Raw genomic sequence first — 24,769 nt, 5'->3', positions numbered from 1 at the left:
ACTATAACAATAGAGTACACCAGAAGACAGAGCATAAGTGGTCAAGAACGACTGTCTCTTCAACATCTACAAAAAGTCACATGGAAATCTCAAACAATGCAAACCCAAAATAATAAGTGAGGAACAAGTATCGTGCAAAGCAAATTGTTCAACTTGTGAAAGATCGCAGACAAAACCAGAAAATATTAATTAAGTTGTATTTGTTACTGTCAGAACCTTCTGCACAAGAAGTAGAACAGTATTGGTGTAAATGAGTAAGGCGAAACCCAAATTGAAAGACACAGAAATTATAATGGTTCTGATTCCATGTCTGTATTGCTAGGAGCTCAGTCTGTCTTGAAGGGACAGCTATAAAATCTGCTGTAGCCTGATTGAAGCATGTTTGTAATTGCTGAATCCTTTCCCTTTCCTCCCTTTTCAGCCCTTTCGTAAATGTTGTCACTTCCCCCCGAAAAATGGCTATTGAAGCCCCCCATACGGAGAAATCAGTTGCGGTTTCCAGATTTCGTTCTGGCAACTGGCTTAATGTTATACGCATTTGATCCATCCATGTCGTGTTTCCTAAAAGAGATTTCTTGTAAACCCATCTTTGTTTTCTAAGCCTGGGTCTATAACTATAAAACTCAAGGCGACCAGTGAATGATCCAAAAAAGTGTTGGGAATGATTTCTGATTGCATTTTTCATACTGAATGAGAGGCTAGAAAGAAATCCATGTGCAATGGAGAATTAGATCTTTTGAATGACATTTATAGAGTCTCTCATTAGGGTGGGAGTTACGCCATGGATCAATCAGAGCAAAATCCTTCATTAAACAATTTTAAAACGTAACCGTTTTTGGTTTATTCTGTGTTCTATTAGGGCGAGATGCATCAAGTGTGATATCCGGAATCAGGTTGACATTGTCCCCTATTATCCAATCACCTTGTTCCCCTTTCGCCAAATAGTGTAATTTGTCTGGCCCGCCTAGGGAGTCTTATATAGGACCATAATACCTGGTTAAGTTCATCAATTGATTTGCCATCTTAATCTGCATTCAAGCTATACGTGCCTGGGTCCCTATATACTTTCATTATTTCACAGGGTACTTCTTTAGTGATAAAAATTGTGACTTCTTTTATAACAGCATTTGTGGATGCATATACTTCATGTTGAAAGTACCTCAAATTATTAAATAAAACAGCATCATTCTATAGATGTGTTTCTTGAAAGAATATAATATTTGCCTGCAATTATTTAAACCAGGCCAGCATTGCTCTTGCCTTGATCTTATTATTTAAGTCATTGGCATTGCAAGAAGTAACTCTTAAGTGTCTATCTGCCATTTCTTCTTGAATCCTCATAAAATATCCCTTTGCTATTATTACTGCTTTAACTGTGTAATACCCATTATTCCAGCTGCATCATTTTTGGCCTCGAGAGATTCTAAATCATCATACAATATTACAACAGTGGTACGAAGAAAACAAACATAGTGGGTAATATTTGGCATGGGTGGTCAGGTGGAGATCTAATCTGAAATGTATTAAGAAGATAAGAAACCCTAAACAGGACAGTATAAAAACTGAAACACAAGGGATAGCAGATGTGTTTCTTCAGCATTACGGAAGTATATACTCAGATGCATATGACGTATCCCTACAACATTAGTTGTTTGGATGAGTTAAATATACCGACCTTACCAAGAGAGTAGGCAGAAGTACTTAATGCTCCAATCAGTTTAGAATAGATGACACAGGCAGTTAATTCTGCCCAAAATGCAAAAGCCTGCAGGAACGATGGGATCTCTGGCGAAGTTTATAAATTGTTTGCTCCCCTTAATCATTTTTTTGTAAGATTGTTAAATAGTATTATGAGGGGAGTGGTGATTCCCATCTCTTTCACTGAAGCAGTTATTGTCAGTCTTATTAACCCCTTCCCTGCACCGTGAATTTCACCGCGGTGCGGGTGGGGCTAGGGGGTGGGCGTGGCGCTCCGGTACTTATGACGGCTCTACGTCGTCATGAGTCATGGGCGGCATGTGCTCATGATGGCGTGGAGCCATCATGACCCCTCCCACTCATTAATTCACCTGCACAGGCGGGGAATTAGTGCCGTGTGGGCGGACCGGCAGCGGCATGATGGCTCCACGCTGTCATGAGCACACTCGGTCCGTGACTCATGACGACGTGGAGCTGTCATGAGCACCCAAAGGGTTAAAAGGGGGAAAACAGAATAGGATGTAAATTCTTATCGTCCAATTAGTCTCTTGAATCATGACTATAAATTATTCACTAAGATTCTTGCAAATCGTCTGGGTACAATCCCACTATTAATTATCCATGGGGACCAAAATGGTTTCACCTTGGACAGACAGATGGCAGATAATATTCAATATCTAACACAGGCAATAGGCTACTATTCCTCACAGGATATAAGATTTGCAGTGATGATGCTGGATGCGGAGAAAGCATTTGACCGTGTCCAGTGGAATGTCCTGTTCACAATCTTGGAAAGATTTACATTCCAAGTCACATTTATTTTGATTGTGAGTAATCTATATGTGGGAGCCAAGGCCAATATAATTATTAATAAAAAAAACAGCAGGCAAAATTACTATAAGGTACGGGACTCGCCAGGGCTGCGCCTTGTCACCAATCCTTTTCACAGTGTTTATTGGACCAATGTGCCATGCGTCAGGACCCTAATATCAGGGCTCGTGTTCTAGAAGCCTCGAAAATAAAAAATTTGCGGATGTTATGGCGCTATATTTAAAGGTGGAGAAAGCTAATCTCTCTAATGTAATTAAAAATATGGAAGTCTTTTCTAACTTGGGAGGATATAAGATAAATCATGCAAAGTCAGAAGCTCTCCCTTTTCAGTTGCACGTCATTTGTATTATCCACTACTATGCAATCGCACTTCTCTCCGAATAGACCCATAAAATATTTGGGGAGTATTGTCACTGATAACATAGTAGATCTGTTCATGCTAAATTATATAGCCACTCTAGACAAGATTCGTAGGCTGCTGAACAGATGGCAAAATGGTTCCGTGACGATTATGGGGCGAGTAGCATTGGTGAAAAGGAGTATCCTACCATTGTTGCTTCTTGTGTTTACTAATGAGCAGACCAAAGTCCCCCAGTCCTTTTTTCGGTCAATTAATTTGGCCATTCAACATTTTATTTGGCAGGGCAAAAAACCAAGATTAAAATGAGAGGCAGCTGAGTTGCACCACGAGGAGTGAGGACTAGCACTACCTACCATAAAGTGATATTATCAGGCAGCATTCATGAATTGGTTAGTGAGGTCCTATTCCGACGTTCCTAACGATGCAAACATTTGTCTAGCTCAAATGGTAAAGGCATCAGAAATCAACCTTCCCCCTTTCCTACTAATGCCAAGACTACTGAAAAAATCAAGAAATAAGACACCCCGTATAATTGAAGAGAGCTTTGATAGGATATGGACAAGGTGGCAATTACTGAGGCTTCGTCCGTCCCTGAATATAGCCGAATGCAGGCTTTTAGGACTGCAACTATCTATTGATATGTGTAGTAAGTGGTATAGGATGCGATATAGGAGGATTCGAGAATTATTTTGTAATAATAAATTTAGGACCTGGAAGCCATTGTCTAACTTAAATCCCGTCATTATCTCTTCACTTTTTTTTGTTTTCTCTCAATCAAAACTTTCTGTAAGGGCTGCATAATGGAGGAGTGGGTCTTTGCAGAAAGGCGTACTTTGTGTCTAAATTAGCAGGCATAGGAAATTGGTACTAACTGCTGCATTTTAAAGGCAAGGACTGTACAATGTTAGAGTTATTTCAGTGGATTGAATCCTCTACCGAATGCAAAGTGGGTATTGCAAAGTCAAACATTTTTAACCACATTAGTGCTAAGGCAATTCGAGTCGCTGATCTATAAAGAATTTCATTTTATAGCAAATGGCTGCTGTATCCCACCCCAGCGAAACTACATAAATTCTATCCCGAGGTGGAGCCAAATTACATTAGATGCAATGATAGGAATGCTGATTTGTGCCACATGACATTTTTCTGGGCCTGTTGCGTTGAGGCACAAATGACCCAATGTTCGGTAAAGGAAAGGCTGGATAATTCAAAGCAAGGTGCAGATTGCGATTCGTGCAGCCGATGGATGAGACCTCGCTCCTTCCGCCCGCCCCCACCTAAACCATTAAGACTGAATCAAGTTGAGCAGATGATTAGCCATTGAGCTAATCTGCACCTGGCTTTAAATTTTCCAGCCTTCTCTTTACTGAACATTGGGCCATTTGTGCCTCAACGCAACAGGCCTTGACTCAACCAGCCTCGCTAGGACTGTGTATGTACAACCATCATCCCACACATCCTTGTCTTGAGGAAGACCCGCCGTGACCACCAATTGGGGCACGATGGGGTTGAAACGTCGACGTATTATCTAGGTCCAGTCTCACCGGGGTTCTGTACTAAGAAAGATAGAAACTCCTGGATTGTAATCAAGCTCTGGCCTTTTCAAAAAACGATTGTATATAGAAATTTTCTTACACTGTATATATTGCTCACTACTTTATCACCATGCACAACTGTCAACCAAAGACACTTTTTGTACATGATTACATTTCACAGTCTTTTTATTGTAATAAATTGTATTACTTATCTTTGAATGAAGTAATTCTGATAAACACTTGATCAAATCTCGTCCAGTGCAGAACTGATTCATTGAGTACTGTCTTTGAAGATTTGTGTGTTAGAGAGCGTACCGTTTTGTTTGCATTTACTGTACCGGTAATTAATGTTTGCTCTACCCGACAGAACCATTTTTTCCTTAATCGCCTGAGATACTTTTTCACCCTCACAAACTCCATTGTACGCTACTGCAACTCTCCTGCGACATTGTCATAACATTCACCATTACCAGTTAGCCACTACATATCCTTTCGCTCTCTCTCCTATAGTACACAACCCGGAGTTTGTGCCAGGAACACTGTATAGTCATTTTGCGGATTGTAGGGGGGAATCCCCCCTTTTGGGAGATCAGTACCAAGATTGGGTTACGTTTAATAGGCAGGCTTGTAGACAGCGCTTTCATCTGACCACTTCGGATGAGTTTCAAGCCTCAGGTGGGTGCGGTAGTGTCATCATGCATGTTCCAGCTCAGAAAAATCAGGAAAGTTTCTCACCTCCTGACACCGTAGGCCCTGATACAAGTCCTGATTGCCTTGGTGCTCTCCCGCCTGGATTTTTCAAACTCCCTGTACTACAGCCTACCCAAATTCCTCCTAATAGGCTCCAGATTGTACAGAACCAAGCGGCAAGACTGGCCTATAAAACCCCGAAGTGGCAATCTGCGAGACCACTGCTTCACAGACTCCACTGGTTGCCTGTGGAGCAGAGGACTGAATTTAAGATCGTCTGCCTAACTTTCAAGGCTGTGTCCGGGACCTCCCCTGCCTTTCTCAAATCACTGGTCGTCCCTTATTGTCCGGTACGTAATCTCCGTTCCTCCCATCGCCTATTGCTAGCTGTCCCTTCTACCAAACTTTAAAAAACTGGCGGTCGTAGATTCGCTTACCTTGCCCCCGCCTTCTGGAATCAGCTGCCCCTCCCGCTCAAATCTGCCAACTCCCTCTTGGCATTTAGAAAACTTCTGAAAACTTACCTCTTCACGCAGACTGGCTAGACCCCCGTATCCCCATCTCACAGCACTCAGCCAGCGCCAGGAAACCTTCGGTGTCAGTGCGCTATATAAGAGCCCCTTAAGATAAGATAAGATAAGATAAGAACCAACTCCTACGCCGGGCAAACCCATCATTAGTGAAAGATAACAGTAGTAGAGCAAAAATGCTTCTGGAACAACTCTTCGTAAGGGGTCTCCTAAGAAAGACATTAGTTTCCTGTGTGCAGCTTCATGTAGCCTTTCCCAGCCACACTGACACCCCATTCAGTCGTGATGGAAGCAGGATTCAGGGATCACCATTGCTGATGACACACAGCAGAGGCTTTGGTCGCATGCAATCAGGAACTCTGTCTGTCTACAGTATAAGGCCAATGCATACAAAATCCCCACAAGCTGGTATTTCACCACAGTTCGACTTCATGCCATGAATGGAGCTTCTGATCTTTGCTGGAGAGGCTGTGATGCCATGGGCACTTATCTACACATGTGGTGGCACTGTATACCTGTAAAACACGTCTGGTCGGAGCTGCTCCGCTTGATCAACAGATTTGTTCCATGACCCTGCCAATGGACACTTTAGTGCTTTTATTGGAGAGGCTTTGGAGGGTTCAGTTGATCTATATGTAAATGTAAATGTATTGGCATTTATATAGTGCACTACTTACCCATAGGGTCCCAAGGCGCTTCGACCGCTGCGAAACCCTTCCTGGCTTCTCTGAGAGATGGTCCCTTAATGGGTATCTCCAGGGTGAGACCAGGCATCCCCGGCGGTCTGGTGGGGCCGTTAGTGAAGATGAGGCAAGCTAATGCCCAGAGTTGCCGAGTGTGATCGCTGATCAGAGTGGGCACCGAGGCGAGAGAATTATTGAGTCCGCTGACCCTGGTCCAGAAACCTGCCGCGCCGGGAATCGAACCCTGGTCCCGGGCCGTCCTCTGCTCTCGGGTCTGCCGCCTCTAACCAGTGAGCCACACTACTTCACTTACTACATCTATACACTACCCATAGGGATAGGTGCTCACCTTTTTCCTCCTGGCGGCAAACCTAACAATAGCCCACACCTGGAAGAACCCTCAGCCTCCAAGTCTTCAGTTATGGTGATCTAAGATGGGGCCTTTGTATGCCATGGAACGCTTGACTGCGATAGTCTCACACAGGATGCACACGTTTTAATGAATCTGGCTGCCTTTCAAGACCTACCTCAAGAGGGATAGGGCAGGGGTGAACCCATCTTACAATGAGCCAGACTGGGAGGACTTTTGTTTTATGATAGCGAGTCTGGCGGTGGGGGGCTGACGATGAGTCTCTATAATGTGTACCTGATCATATGACTCTGTGTAATGGTGATCTACCTGCCGGCTGTTCCCACGTTTCTTCTTATAAGAAGAAACGTGGTCCACGCTTCTGCCATCACGCCTAAATTATGGTAACATTCTGTATCTAGGCGCACCAGCCAGATGCTTGCTGCGACTGCAGGGAGTGCAGAATGCAGCCTCCCGCCTCATTTTGAGGCGCCCGAGAAGGTCATCTGCCAGGGCAGCTCGGGCGGCGCTTCATTGGCTCCCGTTTAAAGAAAGAGTCACCCTTAAAGCGCTCTGCATCTGCCACCGGATTCGGCAGGGAAAGGCCCCTTTGTACCTAGCTGAACTTGTGTCCCCGCATATTCCTTCGCGTCAGCTGAGGTCGGGTGGGGGTAGGTTTGGTATGTGTTCCTGCTATTAAAAGGCCAGGATGGGTGGCCGGTCCTTTCGACTACTGGCGGCTAAACAATGGAATGCCCTCCAGATGGAGCTCCGGATGGAGACCCAGGAGATATGCTTTAGGAAAAAATTAAAAACATTTCTCTTTCCTCAAGGATAGGTGGGGTATGGCTTGGGCTTTGATTTCTGGCTGACTTTACCGCAGCGCGGGGACACACTGGCATTAGTGTAACCATGGCGCTTTACAAATGGACATATTATTATTATATTATAACTGCACCATGTGGTATTGTTTGTTGCTCAGGTTGCCACTGTGATTATACTATCTCTTTCTTTGTCCTCCTTGTTCTTTTATCTTGTGCTGAGACCACCCTGAAACCACACCTTCCTTTCTAAAAGCCCAATAAATAGATGGTTTTTTTTAAATAAAAAGACTATTTTTGGAATCATGTGCAATTCTATATATATTTTAGTGTATCCATTCAAACAAATGAGAAAAGGTCTTACAAATGTTCTGGTTGATAAAATCAAATATTTTATCATATTTGCGATAAAGACATATCTTAATAAATGTAGAACGTTGGCAGCAGCAGCTTCATTCAGGCACTCTGTACCCCCAATACCTAAGCATTTCTGTGGGCATTGTTGCAACCTGGAACTTTCTTGTGGCCATTTGTGGTATCGCCACAAAGCAACTGTCTGTGGGACACCGGCACCAGCCATAACGGTGAAGACACAACCATGCATTTAATAACCAAATCTATACAAAATAATTTTATTATACTTTTGCATGTTTAATAACGAAATCTAAATACATGTATGTTATTATGCTATTCTATATTAATACCCACATCTAAATAAATGTATCTGAATATACTATATTATGCTGTATCATATTTATGATATAACAAATATATTAAGACCGCAATAAAACTAACAATTCAGCAATGCATTTTCACACGAACAACTCATTGATTCTCTGCTTCGAATTTCAATTTAAAAGCTGGATTGGTGAGCAAGCACCTGAAACTGCCAAAGACGGATCTGGGGTTGAAAGACACAACAAGCAATGACAGCGCTTGCGAGGCAGCATCCGACCGCTGGGCCAAGAGAAGGAAACAATTTAAAGAGAGCAAGAACTGCAGTTCGACTGTAGGAAGCTCGGTCACAAGCAACTTCACACAAGATTCAGGTTAGTTTTTACAGCATTCCAATCTTTTCAAAGTAAAGTTAAATATCACTTACATTTTCTGTATTTTAAAGTGTATGGAAGTGAGTTTAGACAACCCAAAATAGACTGCTTTTTTAAACAGTAGGTGTTCTCAAGTTGTCTCAGCTCAACTTAAATCAGGCACATATTTTCTCTTTCTTTTTAAAAAAACTTTTTTAACAACTTAATTTTTACCCAAAATATTTAACACAGAAAAGATCGCTAAAGTTCAAATCATTGTGTTCTAGTTCTCTCATTATTTCAGTTTTCTAGTTCAGATGAGGGATACTTCTAAATATTTTCTACATATGTATTATTTTTTCATTAGCTTAGTCCACTCCCCTTCCAGGAGCTGTATTAACAGGGTGCGTTGGACACAAACACAGAGAACAGTGAGTGACTGCACCTGCCTGCAGGGGGCTGGTTTGGAAGTCTATGGGACCCCATTTTCCCCCTTGCAGAGTCTCAATGGGAGGGCACACTGACTGTGTGCCATCTCTTTGTGGTGCACAATGAGTGCGACTCCTGGTGGCCTCTTTGTCTCTATGTTCACATCCATACTGTGCATGCACAGAGGCAAAGTGTTTCCATCATTTGCATGGGGCTATATCTCAATACAAATGAGGAACCGCCCCTTTAGGGGCTATCTGCAATGTTGAAGCAGCCACCCAAGCCTCTGTAGTCCCTTCTGCAATACCAGAGTGCACTAGGGGCAGGGAAAGCGACATGCATTGCCCATTGTGCCCCAGTGCACTTTATTTAATACGGGCCTTTGTGTCGCCTCATTATCTAACTCATTCTATTACCCCAGGTGTTAATGCAGTGCCTTAGTTACCTCAAGCCTCATTTGGTAAGGCTAGAGAACAGTCCATTATTTCACTTCCTACTCTGCCATCCTACTCTTCGTCGCTGCCCATTCCGTTATCCCATCGGTTGCTTTTACATCTCTCCATGTGCTTTTGATGTGGAGCTCTCTGCCAAGGACCATTCCAACATGTTCTTCTTCCAAGCTATTTGTCAGGGCCTTATAGGTGCAGCCAGTGTATGGCTAGTCTCCATTTTACCAGCACTGTCCCCTAGTACTACTAGTTTGTATCTCATTTTTTCCCAAGTTCACCACAGACCTAGGTCATGTGCAAGGAGGAGGCCACTAATTCCCTTAAATGGGGCAACCTGAGGGTCTTTCAGTTTCAGGATATTTTCGGCACAGATAGTGAATGTGAATAAACTTAAACCTAGCAGTGCGTGATGTCTTTTTTCACCTGGGAGCACTTTGCTTTCCACTCCTCATCTGTTAAAGGCTTTCCTATGTCATCCTGCCACTATTCAGTCACTTTCATACGAGTATGGGTTCTATCTTCTTTCAGTGTCTTATATAGCTTTGATACTGGCCTAAATGCTCCCCCTGTATCTATATGTAATCGCCAAAGGTTGAGGGCAAACAGCAGTGGTGACAATGGGCACCCTTGTCTGGTGCCCCACTCAGTTCTCCAGCTTTCTGATATCATACCCCAGACCTAATATGGATAGTAGGTTCAGAGTAGAGCAAATGCACCCCTCTCTCAGATTTAGACCCAAATCCTATAACTTGCAGTATCAAGAACAAATAGTGCCAATACTGATGTATCAAAGGCATTTTCTATGTCGATTGATATCAACATGTACTTGTCTTCCCTCTGTTATGCTGCGTGTCATATGTGATTAAGCCTCCTCAGATTCATGAGTAGGCTCTGACCAGAATAAACCACACTGGTCCTCATGGACCTGAAAGCTTAATATTTTAAGCGTCCCATTGGCAAGTACTTTGATCAACAATTTAATGTTGATGTTGATCCCCAACAACATCCTATAGGAGGAAAGATTCTCAGTGTCTCTCTGGCTTTTGTACCATTGCTGTAATGGCCTCCCTCACCGTATTAGAGAATTTCCCCTTGAAGTCAGATTTGCTTAATACCTCTAAGAGCCAATGACTCTGTGAAAAAACTATGAAAGTCTGCTGGTAGGACATTTTTACCCAGTGTTTTTGCCTTTGGTATGTTCCTTATTGCTTCAACTATTACCACCATCTGGATCACCCTCTCCAGTTTGGTTGTATGCTTTATCCTTAGCTTAGGAAGTGTAATCTTCTCATAAATATATATACTTTCTTGGGGATGCACTGGGACTTTGTGTACACACCCTCTAAATATGTGTGGAGTTATGTTATGTTACTACACTTTTATAACACACGCAGCTACCTGGAAGTGTCCCTGCGCGATAGTCCAATGCGGGGGTGAGGGGAAGTAAAAGTAGGAGTGTGGTAATGTACTTAGGCTTAATGTGGAATGATGGCTATGTCATATTGGAATTAATTGGTGTCATAGCATGATGTCATGAATACTGGATGACTTGAAGGTAAACCTTGTCAGTTGTTCCAGTTGTCCTGCTTGTGGTTGAATGAGATTCTTACTACAATAAATCTTACAAAGAAACCATCTTTGCCTTATCTTTATTGGACCTGCTTCACTGGCGTAGTCGATAGAAGATGTAGACAAGAATCTCAACAGAGGAAAATTGGTGAGGAGCATTACAATTGTTTTTTACTTTAAAAAAAAAAAGAGAGAGCGAAAGACATTGGCAGCATTGGTTTAAAATTACTACATCTTGGAACTTTATACAGCCTAAATCTTCTGGATGCGTGAAGAAGATCTTTGGGATTTGTAAAGTATAAAGAAGATCTTTGGAATTTGTAAAATATGGGTTTGGGAGCTTATCACTACATTTTTAATTTAATAATCAAAGCAGGCTCATCCCAATAATCAATCTGCTAAATATAGTTTTTTTTAATTGTTGCTCCACTATAATATGCCATATTTCCTGTACCAGAAAAGACTTGCTTTAACCTTTGTGATTTAATACAAATGGTTATTGTTAGAAAACAGACAGTTTTATCTCCATATTGAAAGCAAGCATTTTGAGCAGTGAACTGGATTTAAAATGAGGCTATTATCGAAACGTGAAGACTAGTCTATTTTGAAAAGACATTATTTCTGTTGCGCTGGTGTTTTAAGACTGTGTGACCTGAACCGATGATTTAGTAACTAATTGAACCTCAAGAGAGATTGATGTGCAAATATCTTCGTGAGTCAAGTTTTACATTTAATTTGGATTTGAGCGCGTGAAAAGCCTGAGGTGTAGCAGCTCTGCAAAGGTCAACAAGCGTCAAGTTTAACGAGAGGTTTTCAAAGCCAAACATGATCTTGAGCTGAGTGAGCAAATAATTTTTGCATGCTGCATTTTTCAAAACTGATTGTCATTGGTGAACTGCGTGTCTTCTTTTGGAACTTGCTGATGAAGACTGCATTCACGGACGTGCCTTACAACCTGTTTGCGTCTGATTTGAGCTAATGAGGATACTGTAGTCTCGTCAGTACGTCACTACGTATTTTTGCGTGTCAGCCATTTTAAAGCCTATGTCAGACTTCATCGTTTCTTAAAGTGGAAAGTAGTTTTTGAGAGGTATGCATGGGTTTGCGGTCCTTCGCTTAGTGCGGAGAGGAAATCATCTTTATTGTTACACTGTTTAGGGTCAGAGGGCCAAGATATCTTTGACCATTTACCTGATTTATCAAGTGAAGATGCTAACAGTTCCTCCCCCCAAAGGTCGTCTTACAGGTCTAGGTTTATCAGGATAAAGAGCATGAAAAGATCTAACAAGTCTAGGAGCATGAATATTTTTCTCAGGTTCCCATGATCGCTCAGAAGGATCATAACCTTTCCAGTCAACCAAATAAAACAAGGCACCCCGAATCCTTTTGGAATCCAGAATGGATTTAACCTACTCGTACTAAACATGGTCACCGACAATTACTGGCGGTGGTGGGTTATCAGCACGAGTAGAAGGTTCAAAAGGTTTCAACAGAGAAACATGAAAAACAGGGTGAATAGCATATTCCTCAGGTAAAACTAATTTCACAGACACAGGGTTCAGAACTTTCTTAACTTCAAAAGGCCCAATATATCTAGGCTTCAGCTTCCTGGGACCCTCCAACTGAATGTTTCTAGTGGATAACCATACCAACTGACCTTCCTTATACAAGGGAGCAGCTTTACGATGAGAATCAGCAGTCTTTTAAATAGATAACTTACTTTTGACCCATTGTTTTCTAGCCTTATCTTGGATATCTAACAGATGAGTCAACCTATCAGTGACCGCTGGCATAGACAAATGTTCATCAGGTAAGAGTATAGGAATAGATCTTGGATGTTGCCCAGTGAGAAAATAAAAAGGAGAACAACCCAAAGCTGAATGAGTGGTGTTATTATAGGAAAATTCAGCCCACGGCAATACTTCATCCCAAGGGTAAGAGGAGGTAGTTAACAAACATCTTAAACCCTGTTCTACATGTTGATTCAATCTCTCCGTCTGACCATCCGTCTGTGGGTGAAAAGAAGAAGACAGAGCCAACTCGATTCCTAAATGTTTACTGAGTTGTGACCAGAATTTAGAAATGAATTGAGGACCCCTATCCGAAATAATCTTTGAGGGCAGACCATGAAGTTTCACAATATTAGATAAAAATACAGTACTGAATTCAGTTGCAGAGGGAATCTTGTGTAATGGAATAAAATGTCCCATTTTAGATAGCAAATCCACCACCACAAGAACCGTAGTAAAACCATTAGACTTAGGGAGGTCAGTAATAAAATCTAAACTGATTGTATGCCATGGATGAGGAGGAATAGTCATAGGACGAAGTAAACCCATTGGAACTTCATGTAGAGCCTTTTGACGTGAACAAACTGGACAGGCTTTCACGAATTGTTGAACAATAGAAATCATTTTTTCCCACCAAAAATGACGTTGACATAAATCCAAGGTTTTGTTAATACCTGGATGTGCAGCAATTGCCAAATTATGATTCCATTGCATGACCTTATCCTGTAAATCTCTTGTAGGAATAAACAATTTATCATTGTGATAGAAAAACCCATCTCTAATGGATTTACCTTTTTTTAATAACCATTCGTGAACATCAAAGTTCTTTAATTCCTTCCTAACAGAATCCAAGAAACTTTCTGAATGGATTTCAGCTACGATTTTTTCTAAAGGCAAAATGCTGGGAGGATCCTTCATAGAATTTAAATCTTTTTCACAAACTAAACGTGAAAGTGTATCAGATAACAGCTGTTTCTTCCCTGGTCGATACATAATTAAAAAATCAAATTTGCTAAAGAATTGTAACCACCTCATTTGTCTAGAAGTAAAAGCCTTAACAGTGGAATAAAATTGTAAATTTTTATGGTCAGAATAAACAGTAATAGTGTGTTTAGCCCCCAAAAGATGATGTCTCCATTCTTGAAACACATCTTTAATGGCCAACAATTCTCGTTCCGCAATCGTATAATTCTGCTCAGCCAAAAGTAATTTCCTGGAGAAAAAGGCGATTGGATGAAGGTGACCAGTATTTGAATCCTTTTGAAGCAACACACCACCAATAGCAGTCTGTGAAGCATCCGCTTCCACAAAGAAAGGCCTATCAGGATCAGGATGAACCAAAATGGGAGCAGAGGTAAAAGCCTTCTTTAACAATGAAAATGCCAGGTCAGCCTCCTCAGTCCAAGAGAAGACTTTCCCTTTTTTCAATAACTGGGTAATAGGAGTAACAATTTCTGAGAACTTAGAAATGAATCGCCTATAAAAATTAGCAAATCCTAGAATTCTCTGTGTGTCTTTTATTGAAGCAGGAATTGGCCAAGTTAAAATTGCCTCAACTTTCTTTGGATCCATATGAATTCCCTCAGGTGATAAACAATAGCCAAGAAATTCAACTTGAGAAGCATGGAAAACACATTTTTCCAATTTAGCATACAGAGAATGATCTCTCAACTTCTGTAAAACTAACTGAACATGCTGTACATGCTCTTCCATATTTTTGGAATAGATTAAGATGTCATCAATATAAACAATACAACAGACATCCAATAAATCATGCAGGACCTCATTTATAAAATATTGAAAAGCCGCTGGAGCGTTGCAAAGACCAAAAGGCATAACCGTATACTCAAAAAGACCAAACTTCGTACGAAAAGCGGTCTTCCACTCGTCACCTTCTTTGACTCTAATCAAATGATACGCTCCTCTAAGATCCAGTTTGGTGTAGACACTAGAACCTTTAATTTGATTAAGAAGCACTGGAATCAAAGGCAATGGGTACCTATTCTTAATAGTTGCTTTATTTACCGCTCTGTAATCAATACAAGCCCTCAAATCACCAGACTTCTTCGCAACGAAGAAAAGAGGAGACGAAACAGGAGAAGTAGAATGTCGAATAAAACCTAATTCTAAAAGCTCATCCAAATAGCTCCTTAAATAAACATTTTCAGGTTCAGTTAAGGCGTAAATTCTGCTACATGGCAGAATAGCACCCGGAACTAAATCAATCCTGCAATCAAAAATTCTGTGTGGTGGTAATTTAGTTGCTTCAACAGGATCAAAAACCTTAGAAAAACTCCTATACTCTACTGGAAGTTTATTATCTTCAGCAGTTAAAGCAGCACAAAAAAGGGGCATCACTGGATCTTTGGTCTCTTGATAACAATGTAACTTACAAAAAGAAGACTCTAAGGTAACAGTCCTTTTGATCCAATCAATATTGGGATTATGCAATTCCAACCAAGGAATGCCTAGGATGACACCAAAACTAGGTGCATCAATAAGATCAAAAACCACTTTCTCAGTATGCCCATTATCTGCTACCAAAGTCAATGGTTCGGTGTTAAATTGAATCATACCAGAAGACAAAACTGAACCATCAACAGCTCTCACAGACTCAGGTTCCTCCTTAGTAACAAATTTCAGATTCAATTTATGAGCAAACCCAATATCGAAAAAATTCCCAGTAGCCCCAGAATCCAAAAGTACAGGAATGCTATGCCTTTGAAGAGTAGTTAAGATAAAGACCATCCGAATAGTAAAATGTTTGGGAATATGTGTAGTTACATTGGTGACAAATTTGGAGATCTTAGGAGAAATTTTGCTCGAGGAAACGATCTCTGCTTCCCTCGAGTATTTCAGTTTTCCGACGGCTTAATGGGAAGAGTTTCAACAACTAGAACTTTCTTTTTTGCGGGTTTTACAGAACAATCCTTGGCAAAATGCCCAGGTTTGCCACAGTATAAACATAAATTACCCTTACGCCTCCGTTCTTTTTCTTCAGGAGTTAAAGGCCCCTTGAACCCACCCGATAGAACAGGCTCAACAAAAACATTCTTAACTTCTGACTCTTTTTTCTCAACTTTAACTAAAGGACTTCTAAAATCACTCCTTGCTTTTTCATTTCTACGTTCACCCAATCTGTGATCAAGTCTAACCACAAGATCCTGAAAATCTTTAAACTCATCAGGCAAATTCACTATGTGTGCAAGAGAATCTTTTAAATCATCTTTTAGACCTCTATAAAATAAAGAAATCCTCTTCTCCTCTGGCCAATGAGTTTCGGACAGAAGTCTATTAAAGGTAGTAATATAAGAGATAAGATCCTTAGTCCCTTGACGAAGACTCAATAACTCATTATCAGAAGATTGCATTAAGGTATGTTTAGCGAATAAATTGGACATGGCCAATTTAAAATTCTGCAAGTTATGAAGCAGAGGGTCATTATTATCTACTAAAGGCATGGCCCAATTGGCAGCCACCCCTCCCAAATAAGAAATTATAAATGCTACCTTAGCAGAATCAGAAGAAAAAATTTGAGGTTTACACATGAAGTGTAATTGGCACTGACTAAAAAAGGTCGCAAATCTGCTATTATCTCCAGTAAACCTTTCAGGGTTAGCCAAAGGGACAGGTGTAGGAGTAACAACAGTAACTTGAACTGGTTGTTTTTCAGACCGATCTTCTGAAATATGAGGCTGAACAACATCAGCTCCAAATCTTGCTGGCGCTAAAACCGGCTTCCTCTCCTTAGAGGAATCCCTCCAAGTCGAAAACCCAGCCCTAGTCTCACCTAGCTCCTGACGAAGCGATTGATTCTCTAAGCGTAAATTTTCCATCTCCACAGTCATCTTCTGGACTAACTGTGACAACTGTGAAGCATCCATGAGGGTGAGTTTGCAGACTCGAAAGGAAACGATTTAAAAATTTTGGAAGATAGGCTTCGTCTACTGTTGAGGAGTCCTGCAAGACTCTTCTGACGTTTCCTCTCGAGCTGCGAACTCCCAACTCCCTCAAGGATCAACCAAACCAATCAGGACTTTGACTCTGACTGAATTGACTTTTCCCTCAGGGAAAGGGGAAGTGGACAGAGAGACGTACAACAAATTATACAAGATTAAATCTTCGGTTGTGTCTCTCTCTAGGAAGTGCTCCAGGCCGAGGATCTTCTGTTAGGAATGTTCTGCGCTGTCTTTGCGCTAAACTGCAGTGCAATATTAACAACAATTACTAACTGCCGACTTCTTAATTAACCTTAATAATTAACTAAACATTGTTCTTACTGACCATTTGTCCGTCTGACCCTTGTTCGCACTTCTACTGAAATCTTAACTTTGGCTCTGAGTCTTGACACCTTTGAGTAAACATAACATGTCAAAATAACTTTGCACTTTTTCTAAGAAGACAGGCTAATTGGATTAATTGGGTTAGTTTTAAACTAAACGCAAACTTCATGCAGGGCCATACCTGAGTCTTTACATAAATCTTCTGTTAGAAGGTCCTGCAGTAGGAAGACAGGAAATAGCAGAGCAGCCTCTCTAAATTCACTCTACTATCTAAGATAATATTTCCTAATCAACCTTGTACATATGCTACTTTCCTTCCTTCACACTGTAATTAAATCTACATAACACTGAAAAGCACAAATAGATTCGAATTGCCTTTTTTACAATGTTGTCTCTACCAAGGCTTGTTTATTTCTACTGTCCGCTGTTGAGCACTTTGATTAGTTCAGAGTTTGGCTCACTTTCAAAGCAGACATAAGTGTCTTTCAAGTCCTTGCTTTAGAGTCTCTCAGCACAACAAGCGCTAAGCTAGCTGATTTATTCCCAGTTCACTATTCTGAAAGCCTTGCCTTTGACAAGGCTTGTTGTCTCAATAACCAGCTTTACTCGGTGCGCTAGATTCTTAAGCGCTCCAAGCGTTTCCCAAATAACTTTCCTTGCCACTTCTTATTACCAGTCAATTGTTCGTGGCAAATTTAAATGTAATAAAACCTCTTACTGTCCCTTTTCAACTCAGGCGGCAACGTGGTGACTGGAGACTCGAACTGGCAGCCTGCAGAGGAGAGCGGATAAACAAACCCTCCGGCTGCTTCGGGGAAATGCCGGAATACAGCCGCGTCGTCTTCAGGGCATTAATCTGCTCACTGACAGCCAGGAAACACGTGAAGCAGTTTTCGGGGAAAAGGGAAATACGGGGCCAAGAAGAACCAAGCAGGTTATTTAGGATCAAGAGGGTTAAGGAATTCTTACGCGAGGGCAGAAGCTCTCGACAGGGACAACGAGAGACGAAGCGTTTGGCAGTTGGCTGAAGCTTGTATTTATAGCTTCAGCCACGAGACCAGCGCGAGGCTCTCACTTCAACTCACCAAGCGCGAGGACAGACACGAGCCTGTCTCACATGAGCGCACAGTCTAAGGAATTACTCATACCTAAATAAAATAACAAACAAGCATTGCTAAAGGCAATTGCTACAGGTTGCATTTCTAAAAGAATTTTTAATTACAACTGTACATTAAATAATACTGTAAATGAAATCACTAAACTAAAACTACCCATAGATTCACAATATATACACTGAGTCCATTCTGAGTCAGAATCTATTTAAGACGACCTGTAACACCCCTAACAAGTACGTCACTACGTATTTTTGCGTGTCAGCCATTTTAAAGCCTATGTCAGACTTCATCGTTTCTTAAAGTGGAAAGTAGTTTTTGAGAGGTATGCATGGGTTTGCGGTCCTTTGCTTAGTGCGGAGAGGAAATCATCTTTATTGTTACACTGTTTAGGGTCAGAGGGCCAAGATATCTTTGACCATTTACCTGATTTATCAAGTGAAGATGCTAATGGTCTCAATGACTAAGTAAAGTAAAGTAAAACTTTATTTGATCCAGACCTCTACTGAGGTCAACAAATACAAAATTAAAATAGTTCCAAATACTCATAAAAATGCTTAGCTTCACTACAAGATGGTACAGTGGTAATGTTCAACCACCAACTCAGACAACATTAGAGTGAATTTGTTAGGATAGAATAAAATCTTTGGATTATACTTCTTGTTTAAAACAGCTTCAAAAAGCTTTTTAAAAACTTAAACAGGTTATGACAAACATATTCATTGACCGGAGAGTTACATAATGTAATCAAATCTTGAGCAGAGAAAGCGTTATACTTTAGTTGAATTGGGATTATGTAACGTCAGCGGGCCTTAACTATGCTCTCATTAGGACAGATTAATAGAACGTGGAGGAGATTCTTCTTTCCCGCCTTTACAAAGTTCATATATACCTTTAGGGTTATTATTACCATCCCAGCTAGCTAAAAAAGTGGCTAAAGGGAGTATGCCCAAACGTAAAAGTAAAATACACCGCCTTACTCCATGCTCTAATTGAAAAAGCAAGTAAGGGACAGAAGTTTTAAATTCCATTCGTTCAGCAAACCGTTTATAGTGCTTCAATTGACAACAGTGATCTTTATCAGATTCAAAACTGATTCTAGGGGCCAAGTGTTTTAAAAACAGTTTCAGATGTGCTGGAGTCCACTCCTGTAAAAGTGCAACCGTGCATTGAGAGACCTCCAAGGCTTTTACCATATTCTTATTAAAGGTGTACCCAGATGCTTCCTCTCTAAGAAACTCCAATTTTAACAAATGTCTTAAGGTGTCTGGGGCTGCATGTAGTAAATTGTATGCCCACCTAATAATATTACAAATTACTCTGGTAAAAGTTCCCGTAATCGATAGCTCAAGACAGAGGGCTTGAACTGGGACCGACTGTGCCACTTTTATCAGTTTTTGAAGAATGGTCCCTTCTTTTACTTTTAATGATTGCCACGTTTTAATGTGAGAATATTCCATGGCATATGATAAAATCGGTAATCTCAGTGATAAAAGAATTTGTGATCAGTTTATGTTTGAGTGTATGATGGAAAAGATTAGAGAAGAATTGTCGTTACGAGATGAACCAACGTTGGATGAAGTTATAGTTGTGGTGAAGAGATTAGAATATTCTTTGAAACTTGTTGCGGTATTGAAGAGCGATAGCGAGAACATTTGTAAAGTTCAAGAGGGTAAAGCAAAGAGCAAAACTGAGTTTCAACTTACGGAGAAACAGAAAAGTACATCAGTGCATGATGGGAAAGTTAGTGAGAGATGGATAAATGTCAAGTGTTTTAGATATGGTAAAACAGGACACTTGGCAAATGATAAGACATGTCATGTATTACATCAAATGTGTACGAAGTGTAAAAAGAAAGGACACTTGACTTTCTTGTGTAAAAGTAAACCTACACATAAAGTTAAAGAGGTTGAAGTATATGAGTATGGATGTGAGGAATCTGGTAGTGATGATTGTGAGTGCGGACAGATTTTTGTACGATCGGCGGATGGTGTTAAAAAGACCTGTCCGTGTGATTGCATCTTGGTGGAAGGAGCAAGTACAAGGGTCTTGTTCGACTCCGGTGCCAAGATAAGCATTGTTTCTGGTGAATTTTACTTAAAGAATTTAAAAGGGAAAATTAAATTGTTGAAAACAGACATTAGGCCTTTGGCTTATGGTGGGGAGCCTATTAAATTACATGGATATTTTGTTGGGCTCATTGAGTTCAGAGGAAGATTTATTTCGGGTAAGGTCTATGTTTCAAAGAAGGGGGACAGTTAAATTAGTTGGGTGCACCAGGGTGATCTTGGAGTGTACTTGGATCCAAATGCTGATCCTCCCATTCAGTTGAGAGAACGTGTCAATTCTGTGGTAGTTGGGAAGTCGGATTCAAACTTTATTGCTGGTTTAAAGAATAGTTACCCAAAAGTATTCAGCGATAAACTAGGCTGTCTTAAAGGCTACCAACATAGGATTGTGCTCAAGGAAGATGCGGTACCGGTTAGTTGTAAAGTGAGGAGTGTGCCCATTGCTGTAAGGCAGGACATGAGGAGAGAATTGGAAAAGTTGAAAGTTGGAGGCATTATTGAGGATGTAGAAGGGACCGAATGGTTGGCTCCGGTCGTGGCAGCTAGGAAATCGAATGGCGATTTAAGATTTTGCATCGACTTGCGCCAATTGAATATATGCGTTGTAGTAGATAAATACCCTCTACCTAATATAAGTGAGCGTCTGATGTTATTAGGTAGTGCTACGGTCTTTAGCACAATTGATCTTACCTCAGCGTATCATCAGATCGAACTTGATGATTCATGTAAGGACCTCACCTCTTTTATAACACCTTTTGGAACTTTTAGGTTTAAGTGCATGCCTTTTGGTTTAGTGTTAGCCTCTTCGGTCTTCCAAAGGGTTATGGAGAGAGTTTTATGTGGACTTGATGGTAATTATGTTTACCAAGATGACATATTAATATACGGTGATGATGAGGACCAACATGATGGAAGACTTAGGAGAACTCTGGAAAAGTTGTCTGAGTATAATTTAACCATTAAAGCTGAGAAATGTAGATTTAGGAAGGATTCCATAAATTATTTGGGACATAATATTACCAGCGGTGGTGTTAAACCTAAGTCTGAATTAGTCAACACTATTCAGGAGATGAGTTCGCCTTCATGCAAGAGTGATCTCATGAAATGTTTGGGAGTGGTAAAGTACTACTCTAAATTTTTGAAGAATTTTGCTGATTTTGCGGTTAATATGAGACATTTGTTAAAAAAGGGAGTTTACTTTGTGTGGACTGAGGAATGTGAAAGTGAATTTTTGAATATCAAGCAGAAACTTAAATCTGCTCCTTCTCTTAGTAGCTTTAATCCAATACACAAGCCAATCCTTATTACTGATGCCAGCGAGAAAGGCTTAGGTGCGGTTTTGCAACAAATGGGTCCTGACGGAATGCAAACAGTAATGTTTTTGTCTCGCACACTTAGGGACCCAGAAACAAGGTACTCGGTGGTGGAAAGGGAAGCCATGGCAGTTTTCTGGGTGGTAAAAAAACTAAAAAAGTTTATTTGGGGTGTTGAGTTCGAGGTGCGAACGGATCATAAACCATTGATTGAGATATTTACAAAAAAGGGCCTTCATTGAATTTCTGAAAGGATTATGAAATGGGTGATTGGTTTGCAGGATTACAACTTTGTGATTCATTATATTCCTGGATTGGAAAATAAAGTAGCTGATGTTTTGTCTAGACTTACTCCCAAATCTGAGGTCTTAGATGAGGAAATGAAAGATGGTGACGAATGGGTGTGTGCAGTGGAACATAAGGTAGTTCCAGAGGAACAATGGTATAATGAGATGCGTGGTGATGAAGTCTTGAATGAAGTGGTGAGATTGATAAACAAGGGTTGGACCAGTAACAAAGAAGGATCTGATGACAGTAGGAAATTTTGGCCATTGCGAAATGAGCTTGCTTTTGATAAGGGGTTATTGTTTCGTGGTACACGAGTTATACCGCCGACTGCACTTAGGAAAGAGATTATAGATAAAGTGCATTTAACTCATGATGGTGTATCAAAATGCAAAGCGAGATTACACATGACATATTGGTGGCCAGGGATGGATAACCAAGTAGAACGTGTGATTCGTGATTGTGTTGCTTGTGCTTTTAGTGATAAGTCTAAGTGTCCACGTGTACAACCAATGGTATTAAGAAGACGATCCTCTGAGCCTTGGCAAGATGTTGCCTTGGATATTTTCGGTCCAATTGGTAACAATGGCTCACACATGTATGTGTTGGCAGTTATTGATATGTTCTCACGGTGGCCGGAAGTATTTCTTTGGTCAAGCATTGATTCAAAGCATATCAGTAAATGCTTAAAAGAGTTATTTTTAAGAGAAGGGATTCCTGGTTCATTGCTGACGGACAATGGGGTGCAGCTTGTGTCAGAGGAAATTAAGAAGTTTCTTTCTTCTAAAGGGGTCACTCACAAAACTTGCTCCATTTATCATCCAGAAGGAAATGGCATGATTGAGAGATTCAATCAAATGATCAAAGACACAATTTCTATTGCAAAATCTGATGGTATTGATTGGAGGGCTGAAGTTTTAAGAAAAGTTGAGGAATATGGATTGTTTCCTCATTCCACAACAGGGAAAACACAGTTTTTATTGTTTAGAGGTCGAGTTCCTAACACTAGTGTGGAACCTGGGTGGATCAACAAATATGAAATCAGCAGAGGCAAAGAAGATAAATGTGATGGTGTGGAGATTAAAAAAAAAAGAAAAAGAGAAAGCTAGGGCAAGAAAATGTTATTTTGATAAAAGAAAAAGGGTGAAAACAACTAAGGTAAAGGTGGGAGACTTGGTTATGATAAAACATCCTGGTTTATTGTGTGGAGCGAGCTCAACATTTTTAAAACCTATTAAGGTAATAAAAGGGTTTAGGAATACTGTTAAAATGCAAGATTACCGCATATGGAATTTGAATAGAGTGGTCGTGGTCAAGGGCATATTAGATCATGCCCTGGAGGATCATGTGGATAGAAACTGTCCACAATTGGTCAATATGGATGGAAGTCAACCCCAAGATGGTGAAAAAAGGAAAGATGAAACTCGAAGCTCATCAAGAGTTAGTAAACTACTACAGTATCTCTCTGACTATGTATGAGGTATTTGTTATGTAAATAAAGTTGTATTTGTTTTTGTTTTATGTAAAGAGGGGAGGTGTGTGGTAATGTACTTAGGCTTAATGTGGAATGATGGCTATGTCATATTGGAATTACTTGGTGTCATAGCATGATGTAATGAATACTGGATGACTTGGAGGTAAACCTTGTCAGTTGTTCCAGTTGTCCTGCTTGTGGTTGGATGAGATTCTTACTACAATAAATCTTTCAAAGAAACCATCTTTGCCTTATCTTTATAGGACCTGCTTCAAGGAGCTAAGCCATCTAATTAAAAAGTATGGTATTCAATTGCTTCTTTAAATGCCCTCAGATCATAATTATTCCTGATCTCAAAGGGTAGGCTATTCCAGGCCCTAGCCGCCCTCACCGAGAGGGGACTCCCTCCCGTTCTGGCAAGGTGGTAGCGTGGGATGGCATCAAGGCATTGCCCTGTTGACCGGAGAAGCCTGGATGGCATATAGAAATTAAAACGCCTCCTGAGATAGCAGGGTCCAGACTAGTAGAGGGCACTGTGAGTGATATTTAGTGGAGTCTACCATTTATGTCAGTTTGGGTAATTGCCATTGTGCTGACTGCTCTATTCAATACTAGAATTATTGGTCTTGGTCATTCCCTTTTCAGTATCCAAGCTAACACACTTCCGCCTTTATTTTCCTCTCTGTGTGTTACGCATCCACTGCCCCTCTCGGTGTAATCTCTCCCTATACTCTCAGTGGGTGAACCTTTTCCAGTCTGCCCCATATTCTTCCCAGATCCATTTGCATATCCAAAAACTCTTGCTTCGCTTGTGAAGTCCTACTTTCTTATGCTTGTGACCTAATCAGTTTTAATTACTCTTCTAACAGGCCTACAACTTCTGCCTTGCAATTAACATCTTACACACACCCCTTCACTACTACCTTCATGACTTCCCACTCAGTACCTCTAAGTTCAGTAAATTCCCAATCATTAACCCGGTCTGTTACCACAAATTAGGTGTCTTTTAGTGCATCTGCTTTCAATCTCCATGTGGGTATTCCAGATGTTACCCTTGTTTCAGCCACTTGGTTAAGTAGGGTAGAGTGATCTTACAGAAGCCTGCCCAAATAGTTAGCCCCACATTTTCTCGTGCAAAGGTCTTCGGAGACGAGGGCGTGGTTCAACATGCTATGCATGTCATATGCACGACAGTAACAAGAATGCTCTTTACCTCTTGGATATAGCATTTTTCAACCACCTATGTATCTGTCTTCACCTTACATCCCCTAGGGCTAGCATCTTACATTTGGGAATTGTTTGTCCAATATACAATCTAGTACGGGGTTAAAGTCCTGGCCCCAGACTGTCGGCTAAGGTGTGACCATATTTAGCAGTGTCATAGAGAAAGTGTTATGGTCTGTGTTGGGGCCCTAGAAATTCACACAGCTTATCTCTGCCTTCTAGCAGTCCATAGGCCAGGAGATATAT

At 40.8% G+C, this 24,769-nt stretch overlaps 1 protein-coding gene across 1 annotated transcript in view; it reads left to right on the top strand.

Annotated features, from left to right (window-relative positions):
• Window positions 1–24,769, top strand: part of LOC147726908 (uncharacterized) — a 456,046-nt gene that overhangs the window by 34,928 nt on the left and 396,349 nt on the right. The window contains exon 3 of the mRNA XM_086963536.1: window positions 8,350–8,547. Coding sequence (XP_086819662.1) covers window positions 8,350–8,547 — 198 coding nt within the window. The remainder of the gene's footprint in view (window positions 1–8,349; window positions 8,548–24,769) is intronic.

The sequence above is a fragment of the Lissotriton vulgaris genome, chromosome 3_1, assembly GCF_964263255.1.
Source record: "Lissotriton vulgaris chromosome 3_1, aLisVul1.2, whole genome shotgun sequence".
Lineage (NCBI taxonomy): Eukaryota > Metazoa > Chordata > Amphibia > Caudata > Salamandridae > Lissotriton > Lissotriton vulgaris.
The sequence above is the reverse complement of the archived record's forward strand: the minus strand, read 5'-3'. Positions and strand labels throughout refer to the sequence as shown.